Raw genomic sequence first — 14,367 nt, 5'->3', positions numbered from 1 at the left:
TCTACTAATTGATGCGAATCCTAAAGATAGATCTATTGGGCCTAACGAACCCCATCCAAAGTACCGGATGCTTTAGTACTTCGAATTCATTTTTATCATGTCCGAAGGATTTCCCGGAATGATAGGGGATATTCTTATATGCATCTTGTTAATGTTGGTTACCAGGTGTTCACCATATGAATGATTTTTATCTCTATGTATGGGATGAATATTGAAATATGAAATCTTGTGGTCGATTATTATGATTTGATAATATATAGGTTAAACCTATAACTCACCAAAATTTTTGTTGACGTTTTAAGCATGTTTATTCTCATGTGATTATTAAGAGCTTTCGTTGTTGCATACAAAAATAAGGACAAGATTTGGAGTCCATGCTTGTATGATATTATGTAAAAACTGCATTCAAGAAACTTATTTTTGATGTAATATATTCTTATTGTAAACCATTATGTAATGGTCGTGTGTAAACGTTATATTTTAGATTATCATTATTTGATAATTTACGTAATGCTTTTTAAACTTTTATAGATAAAATAAAGGTTATGGTTGTTTAAAAATGAATGCAGTCTTTGAAAAACGTCTCATATAGAGGTCAAAACCTCGCAACGAAATCATTTAATATGGAACATTTATAATCAATATGAACGGGACATTTCAGCTTAAACTCCCATTGACCCAAGTCAACATCTTGCTAAGAACGAAGAAGAACCTGTTAACCAGTTAAAGTACTCAAGAATTATTGGAAGTTTAATATATCTAATGAGTTGTACTCGACCAGACTTAGCATATGCTCTAAGCAAGCTAATTAGATACACGAGTAATCCAGGAACGTCTCACTGGAGTTGTATGACTAAGTTACTTCGGTATTTAAGATATACTCGAGAGTACGGGCTGAACTATAATAAATATCCGGCAGTGATTGAAGATCACTGTGATGCAAACTGGATATTTGGTACAAATGATTCTAGAGCAACAAGTGGTTACGTATTCACACTTGGAGGTGCTGCTATATCGTGGAAATCATCAAAACAAACGGTTATTGCTAGATCCACGATGGAATCAGAATTCATCGCTTTAAATAAAGCTGGTGAAGAAGCAAAATGGCTACGTCAATTCATTGAAGATATACGAAGATGCCCTAAGCTGGTGTCAGCCATAAGTATACATTTTGATAGCCAATCGGTGATTGGTAGAACACATAGCACAATGTATAATGGTAAGAATAGACATGTACGACGTAGACATAATACATTATGATAACTAATGTCTAGGGGAATTATCACTATTGACTATATAAAGTCAAAGGATAATATTGCGGATCTGCTGACAAAAGGCTTAAGCAGAGAGTTAGTGTATAGATCGTGCATGAGAATGGGACTGAAGCTCTTGAAAGGCTAAGTTTATAGGAAGGAAAACCTAACACAGTTGACTTGAGATCCAAAGATCTGAGTTCAATATGACAACCTACTTGTATGACCTGGTGAGTCACTCTGGGGGAGTTAATTACTAAACTAGCAACCCCTACACCTTTCAAAGGGAGTTTACTAATTATGAGTAGACTTCCTAGTTCATTCCTAAAAGTGATATGTAAGAGGATGAGCCCATGGCTTTTAATGATTCAACTAAAATAACCATGTGTGGTTAATCAGTAGCCATTTGGTGGTGAATTACCTATGTGAGAGAGAAGTGGAGTCGCTTCAAAGGGTATTATTGGGGCACAATACTTGATAAGCTCTCGCAGAACCATGCTAATGTTCATGACCATAACGAATGTGATGACCCGGAAATTTCCGACCAAATTTAAACTTAATCTTTATATGATTTCGACAAGTTAAGCAAAGTCTATAATGTTGAGTCTAAAAACTTTGAACTGATTTCATATATGCAATTACCCTTTGACCAATTCCGACGATTCACGAACAATCAGATGTAAATATATTAAATATATATATATATATATATATATATATATATATATATATATATATATATATATATATATATATATATATATATATATATATATATATAAGAATATTTATAATATTTTAAAAATTAATAAAGTATACTTTAATCATTTGAATTAAAATATAAAATAATATATAGAGTAATTAAGTTATTATTGAAATAAATATTATATGACTTATATGTATAATTAATATTACATGCATATGGTAAAATACATAAAATGTATATATATCAAATATAAAAAGACATGTTAAAAATTACATGATTAATAAATCATAATATTAATATATTAAATGTAAATACAAGTTAAAATATAGTTATAAATATTATTATTATTATTACTTTCATAAATATTAATATAAATATATGTATTATGATTATTATTAATATTATCATTTTAATTATTATGATTAAAAGTTATTATTAGTAATATCACTATTAATTATTAGTTGCATGTTTATCAATCAATATTATGATCATTATTATAAATATTATTTTTATTAATTATTATTTGGTAATATTAATTTATTTATTATTAATTCTATTATTATTATTAGTACTTTTGTTATTATTAATATAATTATTATAATTATAATTATAATTATATATATTACATCCTATTATGAATAAAAATTAAGATGCCGATTGAATTCAGTTACCTACTCCAATCAGACTGTATCTGATTTTGGAATTTGTCTCTTAGATTGATACATGTCGTTCTCCATATACAATACACAGCCAAATTCAGTTGCCCATCTCCATCTATATTTTTTTTATTTTCGTTTATTTTTTTCTCCTGAACAATCTTCCTGTCCACATATTTGATTACTTATAACCATTGATTCTCATTCACAATTGAGTAACTCATTCATTTTCTCCATCTTCTATATCTATTATAAGTATTTTTAAACAAGATCAAATGTTTTATTTAATCAAATTTTTTTTATTTATTTATATACCGCTACCGCTACCTCTGTTTCTTATTCTATTTTCCAAAACTTAGAATTCATAATAAATTTCAAAAAGTAACAATGTAGTTTTGTTAGGAATCCTCTATTGAATCTTTCTGCTAAATCTGAGCTCTCAATTCATCCTAACAAATCTAGATTTTGAAGTCAAAGTTTTTACAACAAAAAGTCAAACTTTGTTCATCAGTTAAATTTGTGTTATCTGTTATGATTTAAGTTCAATTGAGGATTTGAGAAGTTTACATGAATGATTGCTAACCTTTTTAATGTTGTGTTAATGATCTAAAACGTCCCCGATTTCGAAATCAATTTTTTTTATTTGGAACCGAGACAACAGCGAAGCTGTTATTGTTTTAATTTTTTTAACAAAGGTAACTTACTCAGATTATTTACAAATTAATTTAAAGTCCTAATCCAAATTGTAATTCACGGTATTGATTTTAGGTTGGTTTTGATTAGTTTATGTTTGATGAAGAAGATGAAAATGGAAGGGAAATAAATACGGGTCATATAAAATTAAAGAAGATTTAAAACAGAATAACAGACTTGGCAGAATGGTTAGGGAAGTATGCGTGTGAGCGTGAGGTTGCGGGTTCAAGTCCCTGCCTGGGCAGAGTATTAATTTTTTTTTTCCTATAAAGGTAGTTTCCTTTCTTATTATTATTATTATTATTATTATTATTATTATTATTATTATTATTATTATTATTATTATTATTATTATTATTATTATTATTATTATTATTATTATTATTATTATTATTAATTATTATTATCATTAATTTTAGTATTTGTTATTATTTTTATGATTATTACCATTAATGATATTAGTACTAAATATTATAAATATTATTATTATTATTATTATTATTGTAAATGTTAATGATAACCTTATGATAAATATGAAAATAAATTTAAAATATGAGTATGATTGTAAATAAAATATAAGTATAAAGAATTGGTATGAATATATATGTACATATGATAGGATAGCTTGAAGATTAGGATTTGCGATGATTAAAAATATATAGTTATATGTAACATATACATATATATATATATATATATATATATATATATATATATATATATATATATATATATATATATATATATATATATATATATATATATATATATATATATATATATATATATATATATATATATATATAGATGTAGAGAAAACTCATAAGGTTAAACTTTAAATATAAGTATTAATATGAACCTACCTTTAATATATAACGACTATTATGACCTTAGAGTGTAAATGTTAGTGACTTATAAATTAGGCATATATTAAGGTACAAAATATATTACGGTTATAAATGAGAATTTTTTATAAATATATATATATATATATACATATATATATATATATATATATATATATATATATATATATATATATATATATATATATATATATATATATAGCTTAATATAGATTAATGAAACATTAGCAAAATAGTAAATATATTTATAAGACGTGAGTTATAAATATAACTAATGTTTATATATAAATATATATATGAATAAACATATTAATATATAAAAATACAAAATTTTTGGATAAAACCTATGCTATTACAATCATCAAATAATTATAATATAATATTTTATATAGACATACTAGAACTATATAATGTATTAATAAGTATTTAACAAATTGATATTATTAATTTTTTTTAATTTAATTAAAACATATAATGAATATATTTAATTAATATAACATATAATTGTTTACTAGAATAACAAGTATATTATTACTAATAAAATATATAAACTTATTCGAATACGATTATATGTTTTAATATATATATGAATGATACAGGTTCATGAATCCGAGGCCAACCCTGCATTGTTCAGTTGTTGAATATAGTCATATGTATTTTTACTACAAAATACATTAGGTGAGTTTCATTACTCCCTTTTTAAATGCTTTTGCAATATATATTTTTGGGACTGAGAATACATGCGCTACTTTTATAACTGTTTTACGAAATAGACACAAGTAATTGAAAACACATTATATGGTTGAATGGATAGAAGCCGAATATGCCCCTTTTTAGCTTGGTAGCCTAAGAATTTGGGAACAGACCCCCAACTTGACGTGAATCCTAAAGATAGATCTATCGGGCCCAACAAGCCCCATTCTGGAATTTGGAATGCTTTAGTACTTCAAAATTATCATGTCCGATGGGTGTCCCGGAATGATGGGGATATTCTATATGCATCTTGTTAATGTCAGTTACCAGGTGTTCAATCCAGATGAATGATTTTTGTCTCTATGCATGGGACGTATATTTATGAGAACTGGAAATGAAATTCTTGTGGTCTATTAAAATGATGGAAATGATTATTTATGTTAAACTAATGAACTCACCAACCTTTTGGTTGATACTTTAAAGCATGTTTATTCTCAGGTATGAAAGAAATCTTCCGCTGTGCATTTGCTCATTTTAGAGATATTACTTGGAGTCATTAATGGCATATTTCAAAAGTCGTTGCATTCGAGTCCTTGAGTTCATCAAGATTATTATTAAGTCAATTATAGTTGGATATATTATGAAATAGTATGCATGCCGTCAACTTTCGATGTAATGAAAGTATGTCTTTTAAAAACGAATGCAATGTTTGTAAAATGTATCATATAGAGGTCAAGTACCTCGCGATGTAATCAACTATTGTGAATCGTTTATAATGGATTAGGATGGGTCATGAAAGTTGGTATCAGAGAGGTGGTCTTAGCGAACCAGGTCTTGCATTAGTGTGTCTAACTGATAGTTGCTTAGATGCATTAGTGAGTCTGGACTTCAACCGTGTCTGCATGTCAAAAGTTTTGCTTATCATTTCGTGTCGAAAATTACCTACTTATCATCCTTAGGAAATTATTTGCTTATCATCCTTAAACTCTAGACACGTCTTACTACCTCTATTGCATAGACAGTGTATAGATAAATTCATATCTTAGCATATCTGTTATTGTTACCTTTGCCTGACAGCTTCCGTAGATTCCTCCGTAACTTATGGGATTTTAGTATTATATATGCATATGTAAATTATGTATTGCAGGGTACTAATCTACATCCTATAATCTATTTCTTATCGAAAATCCTTCATCTGATCGCACGAGATGAATCCCTCAACCAGTTCGAGTCCCTCAGATTTCGATAGCTATTCCGATAGTTATTCCGACAGCTATTCCGACATGGATATTCACCTAAGCTCCGAAACCGGTGTCACCAGAATGAATCAATCAATCAGCCATCCCCAATTCATCTGATGAGTTCGTAGTCAACTTCATCAATGGAGACGAGCAGAAGACGATACTTTCCATCCACCACATTCCCCTTTTGGCAAAGAACCTGAAGCACTTACCGGCGAACCTGTTCGTAATACTATTTTCTCTCTCATTTTCAGAATATCTCACCATAATTATATTCTATCTAAAATTCTAAACCTTATTCATCCGCTCGTTCCGATCGACAATCATCCCGGAATAATGGAAGAAGTCAACGAGCTTCGCGCCCGAGTTGTAGCTTTGGAAAATATGGTGCAAAACATACCAGCTTCGGCAACATCACTGGCACCAACAGTACCATCAGTAACAGCACCTGTACCATCAACAATCGATGCCTCAACATCTCATTCTGTACCTCCAACATAATCATCGTACTACATGACATCCTACATCGATCAACTTCGTTCTACGTATCGTTCTACATCTTTAATCTTCGTTCGACATGATGATTATGTAATCTCTAGTGTTTTAGAGATTATATATTCTTGTTCTAACGGTAAATCAAATGAGATTAATATCATATTAACTCATTGAATCCATGATTACATATGAAGAAAATATATATGCAAGTATATTTTCATAAAGATTGTAATTAAAAATTCTTTTGTACAAACTATTAATGGTGAAAATATTTTAACGGGTAGGTAATACCCGAGTAATATTTAGATTTCACTTTAATAAGTTACACTGTACATTCTTCGAGTCTGATTCGACGGTCATTTACTATCCTACTTACATCCACAGATATACGTATCCGTTCATCGCAGAATAACCATTTTCATTCAATTTCATATTTGGATTTTGATCTATCAGAATCCAACAAGTGGCATAATGAAGAAAACATTGGACAAAATAAAATTTGTTAGAAACAAACAAATTTAACTATGAGAAATTTTGTTAAGAATCCACGCTAACTGTTCCTAGCTAACTGATTACATTTATCACAATTTAATTATCGCAATTTATATTCTCGCAATTTTATTTATCGTCATTTAATTTATGTTATATATTTTACGCACTTTAAATATCGGGACACGTATACAAGGTTTTGACATATCATATCGACGCATCTATATATATTATTTGGAATAATCATAGACACTCTATATGCAGTAATGATCGAGTTCTCTATACAGGGTTGAGGTTGATTCTATAATAATATATATACTTTGAGTTGTGATCGAGTCTGATACATGTACACGGGTCACGATACGTATTAATTAATTCAAAAATTATAAACTATATATGAATTATTGAGTTAGTAACTGTGGACTGCTAACTGTGGACTACCGAGATTGGACAATTAAAATAAATTAAAATATTGATTATAACATATGAAACTAAACAATTCTTCAAATTTGCCACTTGATTTCATCTTAAACCTCATTTGTATCTAGACAATTACAATCTGCGTTCAGACCTTTCATGATTCTTGAAAACACCTCAATCGAGAGAATGAACTAACCGCACTTCATCTATGGAAGAAAAGATTGATGCATATAGTTATGCACCGGAAAACACTCAGAACCGGAGTAAATGTTTAACACGTATATATACTAGCTCCTTTGGCATTTTTATTACCGAAAATAACTTTGCGATCCCTTTCAAAGTAGCAAATTTTGTCACAGCTAAAATGTCCCGTTCATATTGACTATAAACGTTCCATATTAATTGATTTCATCGCGAGGTTTTTGAAATGTCCCGTTCATATTGATTATAAACGTTCCATATTAATTGATTTCGTCGCGAGGTTTTGACCTCTATATGAGACGTTTTTCAAAGAATGCATTCATTTTTAAAACAACCATAACCTTTATTTTATCTATAAAGGTTTAAAAAGCATTACGTAGATTATCATATAATGATAATCTAAAATATACCGTTTACACACGACCATTACATAATGGTTTACAATAAAAATATATTACATCAAAAATAAGTTTCTTGAATGCAGTTTTTACATAATATCATACAAGCATGGACTCCAAATCTTGTCCTTATTTTAGTAGGCAACAGCGGAAGCTCTTAATAATCAGCTGAGAATAAACATGCTTTAAACGTCAACAAAAATGTTGGTGAGTTATAGGTTTAACCTATATATATCAAATCCTAACAATAGACCACAAGATTTCATATTTCAATATACATCCCATACATAGAGATAAAATCATTCATATGGTGAATACCTGGTAACCGACATTAACAAGATGCATATATAAGAATATCCCCATCATTCCTGGACACCCTTCGGATATGATATAAATTTTGAAGTACTAAAGCATCCGGTACTTTGGATGGAGTTTGTTAGGCCCAATAGATCTATCTTTAGGATTCGCGTCAATTAGGGTGTATGTTCCCTAATTCTTAGATTACCAGACTTAATAAAAAGGGGCATATTCGACTTCGATAATTTCAACCATAGAATGTAGTTTTGATTACTTGTGTCTATATCGTAAATCATTTATAAAACCTGCATTTATTCTCATCCCAAAAACATTAGATTTTAAAAGTGGGACTATAACTCACTTTCACAGATTTTTACTTCGTCGGGAAGTAAGACTTGGCCACTGGTCGATTCACGAACCTATAACAAATATGTATATATATATCAAAGTATATTCAAAATATATTTACAACACTTTTAATACATTTTGATGTTTTAAGTTTATTAAATCAGCTGTCCTCGTTAGTAATTTACAACTAGTTGTCCAACGTTAGATGTACAGAAAAAAATTGATATATATTATATTGAATCAATCCACGACCCAGTGTATACACGTCTCAGGCTAGATCACAACTCAAAGTATATATATTTTTGGAATCAACCTCAACCCTGCATAGCTAACTCCCACATTACTGCATATAGAGTGTCTATGGTTGTTCCAAATAATATATACACATGGGTCGATATGATATGTCAAAACATTTACATACGTGTCTATGGTATCCTAAGATTACATAATATATTAGAATACATGTATAATACAATATAAGTTAGCTAGGATATGATTAATATAGATTTGTTACCAATTTTCACGTTGCTACAACAAGAAAAATTATCCAATCTTGTTTTACCCATAACTTCTTCATTTTAAATCCGTTTTGAGTGAATCAAATTTCTATGGTTTCATATTGAACTCTATTTTATGAATATAAACATAAAAGTATAGGTTTATAGTCGGAAATATAAGTTACAAGTCTCTTTTGTAAAGGTAGTCATTTCAGTCGAAAGAACGACGTCTAGATGACCATTTTAGAAAACATATTTCCACTTTGAGTTTAACCATGATTTTTGGATATAGTTTTATGTTCATAAGAAAAATCATTTTCCCAGAAGAAAAACTTTTAAATCAAAGTTTATCTTAGTTTTTAATTAACTAACCCAAAACAGCCCGCGGTGTTACTACGACGGCGTATGTCCGGTTTTACAGTGTTCTTCGTGTTTTCAGGTTTTAAATCATTAAGTTAGCATATCATATAGATATAGAACATGTGTTTAGTTGATTTTAAAAGTCAAGTTAGAAGGATTAACTTTTGTTTGCGAACAAGTTTAGAATTAACTAAACTATGTTCTAGTGATTACAAGTTTAAACCTTCGAATAAGATAGTTTATATGTATGAATTGAATGATGTTATGAACATCATTACTACCTAAAGTTTTCTGGATAAAGCTACTGGAAATGAGAAAAATAGATCTAGCTTCAAAGGATCCTTGGATGGCTTGAAAGTTCTTGAAGCAGAATCATGACACGAAAACAAGTTTAAGTAAGATTTCCACTCGAAATAAGATTGTTATAGTTATAGAAATTGAATCAAAGTTTGAATATGAGTATTACCTTGTATTAGAAAGATATCTTACTGTAAATAATAAAGATTTCTTGAGGTTGGATGATCACTCTACAAGATTGGAAGTAAGGTAGCAAACTTGGAAGTATTCTTGATTTTATGAAACTAGAACTTGTAGAATTTATGAAGAACACTTAGAACTTGAAGATAGAACTTGAGAGAGATCAATTATGTGAAGAAAATTGAAGAATGAAAGTGTTTGTAGGTGTTTTTGGTCGTTGGTGTATGGATTAGATATAAAGGATATATAATTTTGTTTTCATGTAAATGTCATGAATGATTACTCATATTTTTGTAATTTTATGAGATATTTCATGCTAGTTGCCAAATGATGGTTCCCACATGTGTTAGGTGACTCACATGGGCTGCTAAGAGCTGATCATTGAAGTGTATATACCAATAGTACATACATCTAAAAGCTGTGTATTGTACGAGTACGAATACGGGTGCATACGAGTAGAATTGTTGATGAAACTGAACGAGGATGTAATTGTAAGAATTTTTGTTAAGTAGAAGTATTTTGATAAGTGTCTTGAAGTCTTTCAAAAGTGTATGAATACATATTAAAACACTACATGTATATACATTTTAACTGAGTCGTTAAGTCATCGTTAGTCGTTACATGTAAGTGTTGTTTTGAAACCTTTAGGTTAACGATCTTGTTAAATGTTGTTAACCCATTGTTTATTAAATCAAATGAGATGTTAAATTATTACATTATCATGATATCATGATGTATTAATATATCTTAATATGATATACATACATTAAATGTCGATACAACGATAATCGTTACATATATGTCTCGTTTCAAAATCATTAAGTTAGTAGTCTTGTTTTTACATATGTAGTTCATTGTTAATATACTTAATGATATGTTTACTTATCATAATATCATGTTAACTATATATATATATCCATATATATGTCATCATATAGTTTTTACAAGTTTTAACGTTCGTGAATCACCGGTCAACTTGGGTGGTCAATTGTCTATATGAAACCTATTTCAATTCATCAAGTCTTAACAAGTTTGATTGCTTAACATGTTGGAAACACTTAATCATGTGAATAACAATTTTATTTAGTATATATATAAACATGGAAAAGTTCGAGTCACTACAGTACCTACCCGTTAAATAAATTTCGTCCCGAAATTTTAAGCAGTTGGAGGTGTTGACGTATCTTCTGGAAATAAGTGCGGGTATTTCTTCTTCATCTGATCTTCTTGTTCCCAGGTGAACTTGGGTCCTCTACGAGCATTCCATCGAACCTTAACAATTGGTATCTTGTTTTGTTTAAGTCTTTTAACCTCACGATCCATTATTTCGACGGGTTTTTCGATGAATTGAAGTTTTTTGTTGATTTGGATTTCGTCTAACAGAATAGTGAGATCTTCTTTAGCAAAACATTTCTTCAAATTCGAGACGTGGAAAGTGTTATGTACAGCCACGAGTTATTGAGGTAACTCAAGTCGGTAAGCTACTGGTCCGACACGATCAATAATCTTGAATGGTCCAATATACCTTGGATTTAATTTACCTTGTTTACCAAATCGAACAACGCCTTTCCAAGGTGCAACCTTAAGCATGACCATCTCTCCAATTTCAAATTCTATATCTTTTCTTTTAATGTCGGCGTAGCTCTTTTGTCGACTTTGGGTGGTTTTCAACCGTTGTTGAATTTGGATGATCTTCTCGGTAGTTTCTTGTATTATCTCCGGACCCGTAATCTGTCTATCCCCCACTTTACTACAACAAATTGGAGACCTGCACTTTCTACCATAAAGTGCTTCAAACGGCGCCATCTCAATGCTTGAATGGTAGCTGTTGTTGTAGGAAAATTCTGCTAACGGTAGATGTCGATCCCAACTGTTTCCGAAATCAATAACACATGCTCGTAGCATGTCCTCAAGCGTTTGTATTGTCCTTTTGCTCTGCCCATCAGTTTGTGGATGATAGGCAGTACTCATGTCTAGACGAGTTCCTAATGCTTGCTGTAATGTCTGCCAGAATCTTGAAATAAATCTGCCATCCCTATCAGAGATAATAGAGATTGCTATTCCATGTCTGGAGATGACTTCCTTCAAATACAGTCGTGCTAACTTCTCCATCTTATCATCTTCTCTTATTGGCAGGAAGTGTGCTGATTTGGTGAGACGATCAACTATTACCCAAATAGTATCAAAACCACTTGCAGTCCTTGGCAATTTAGTGATGAAATCTATGGTAATGTTTTCCCATTTCCATTCCGGGATTTCGGGTTGTTGAAGTAGACCTGATGGTTTCTGATGCTCATCTTTGACCTTAGAACACGTCAAACATTCTCCTACGTATTTAGCAACATCGGCTTTCATACCCGGCCACCAAAAATGTTTCTTGAGATCCTTGTACATCTTCCCCGTTCCAGGATGTATTGAGTATCTGGTTTTATGAGCTTCTCTAAGTACCATTTCTCTCATATCTCCAAATTTTGGTACCCAAATCCTTTCAGCCCTATACCGGGTTCCGTCTTCCTGAATATTAAGATGCTTCTCCGATCCTTTGGGTATTTCATTATTTAAATTTCTCTCTTTTAAAACTCCTTGTTACGCCTCCTTTATTTGAGTAGTAAGGTTATTGTGAATCATTATATTCATAGATTTTACTCGAATGGGTTCTCTGTCCTTCCTGCTCAAGGCGTCGGCTACCACATTTGCCTTCCCCGGGTGGTAACGAATCTCAAAGTCGTAATCCTTCAACAATTCAATCCACCTACGCTGCCTCATATTCAGTTGTTTCTGATTAAATATGTGTTGAAGACTTTTGTGGTTGGTATATATAATACTTTTAACCCCATATAAGTAGTGCCTCCAAGTCTTTAATGCAAAAACAACCGCGCCTAGTTCCAAATCATGCATCGTATAATTTTGTTCGTGAATCTTCAATTGTCTAGACGCATAAGCAATTACTTTCGTTCGTTGCATTAATACAAAACCGAGACCTTGCTTTGAGGCATCACAATATATCACAAAATCATCATTCCCTTCAGATAATGACAATATAGGTGTCGTAGTTAACTTTTTCTTCAATAACTGAAACGCTCTCTCTTGTTCATCCTTCCATTCAAATTTCTTCCCTTTATGCGTTAATGCAGTCAAGGGTTTTGCTATTCTAGAAAAGTCTTGGATGAACCTTCTGTAGTAACCAGCTAGTCCTAAAAACTGGCGTATGTGTTTCGGAGTTTTCGGGATTTCCCACTTTTTAACAGTTTCTATCTTTGCCGGATCCACCTTAATACCTTCTTTGTTCACTATGTGACCGAGGAATTGAACTTCTTCTAACCAAAATGCACACTTTGAAAACTTAGCGTACAATTCTTCCTTCCTCAATATTTCTATCACCTTTCTTAAATGTTCACCGTGTTCTTGGTCATTCTTTGAGTAAATAAGTATGTCATCAATGAAAACAATGACAAACTTGTCAAGGTATGGTCCACACACTCGGTTCATAAGGTCCATGAACACAGCTGGTGCATTAGTTAAAACAAACGGCATGACCATAAACTCGTAATGACCGTAACGTGTTCTGAAAGCAGTCTTTGGAATATCATCTTCTTTCACCCGCATTTGATGATACTCGGAACGTAAGTCAATCTTTGAATAAACAGACGAGCCTTGTAGTTGATCAAATAAGTCATCGATTCTCGGTAGTGGGTAGCGGTTCTTGATGGTAAGTCTGTTCAACTCTCGGTAGTCGATACACAACCTGAATGTACCATCTTTCTTCTTGACAAACAAAATAGGAGCTCCCCACGGTGATGTGCTTGGTCGAATGAAACCACGCTCTAAAAGTTCTTGTAATTGGCTCTGAAGTTCCTTCATTTCGCTAGGTGCGAGTCTGTATGGAGCACGAGCTATTGGTGCATCTCCCGGTACAAGGTCTATTTGAAATTCAACGGATCGGTGTGGAGGTAGTCCCGGTAATTCTTTCGGAAATACATCGGGAAATTCTTTTGCGACGGGAATATCATTGATGTTCTTTTCTTCGGAATTGACTTTCCCGACGTGTGCTAGCACAGCATAGCAACCTTTTCTTATTAGTTTTTGTGCCTTCAGGTTACTAATAAGATTTAACTTTGCGTTGCTCTTTTCTCCGTACACCATTAAGGGTTTTCCTTTTTCTCGTATAATGCGAATTGCATTTTTGTAACAAACGATCTCTGCTTTCACTTCTTTCAACCAGTCCATACCGATTATCACATCAAAACTCCCTAACTCTACTGGTATCAAGTCAATCT

General features: G+C 31.2%; 1 protein-coding gene across 1 annotated transcript; it reads left to right on the top strand.

The window, feature by feature from the left end:
• The first annotated feature begins 762 nt into the window (after window positions 1-762).
• LOC139864049 (secreted RxLR effector protein 161-like) lies at window positions 763-1,260 on the top strand. The gene has a single exon (XM_071852635.1). The coding sequence runs from the start codon at window positions 763-765 to the stop codon at window positions 1,258-1,260; it is 498 nt and encodes a 165-aa protein (XP_071708736.1).
• The last annotated feature ends 13,107 nt before the right edge of the window (window positions 1,261-14,367 follow it).

This window comes from Rutidosis leptorrhynchoides, chromosome 8 (assembly GCF_046630445.1).
Source record: "Rutidosis leptorrhynchoides isolate AG116_Rl617_1_P2 chromosome 8, CSIRO_AGI_Rlap_v1, whole genome shotgun sequence".
Classification (NCBI taxonomy): domain Eukaryota; kingdom Viridiplantae; phylum Streptophyta; class Magnoliopsida; order Asterales; family Asteraceae; genus Rutidosis; species Rutidosis leptorrhynchoides.
Note: the sequence above shows the minus strand (reverse complement) of the source record. Positions and strands in the feature narration are given on the sequence as shown.

Excerpts from the sequence above, each read along its gene's own strand:
- LOC139864049 (XM_071852635.1), top strand. The coding sequence starts at position 763 with ATGAGTTGTACTCGACCAGACTTAGCATATGCTCTAAGCAAGCTAATT.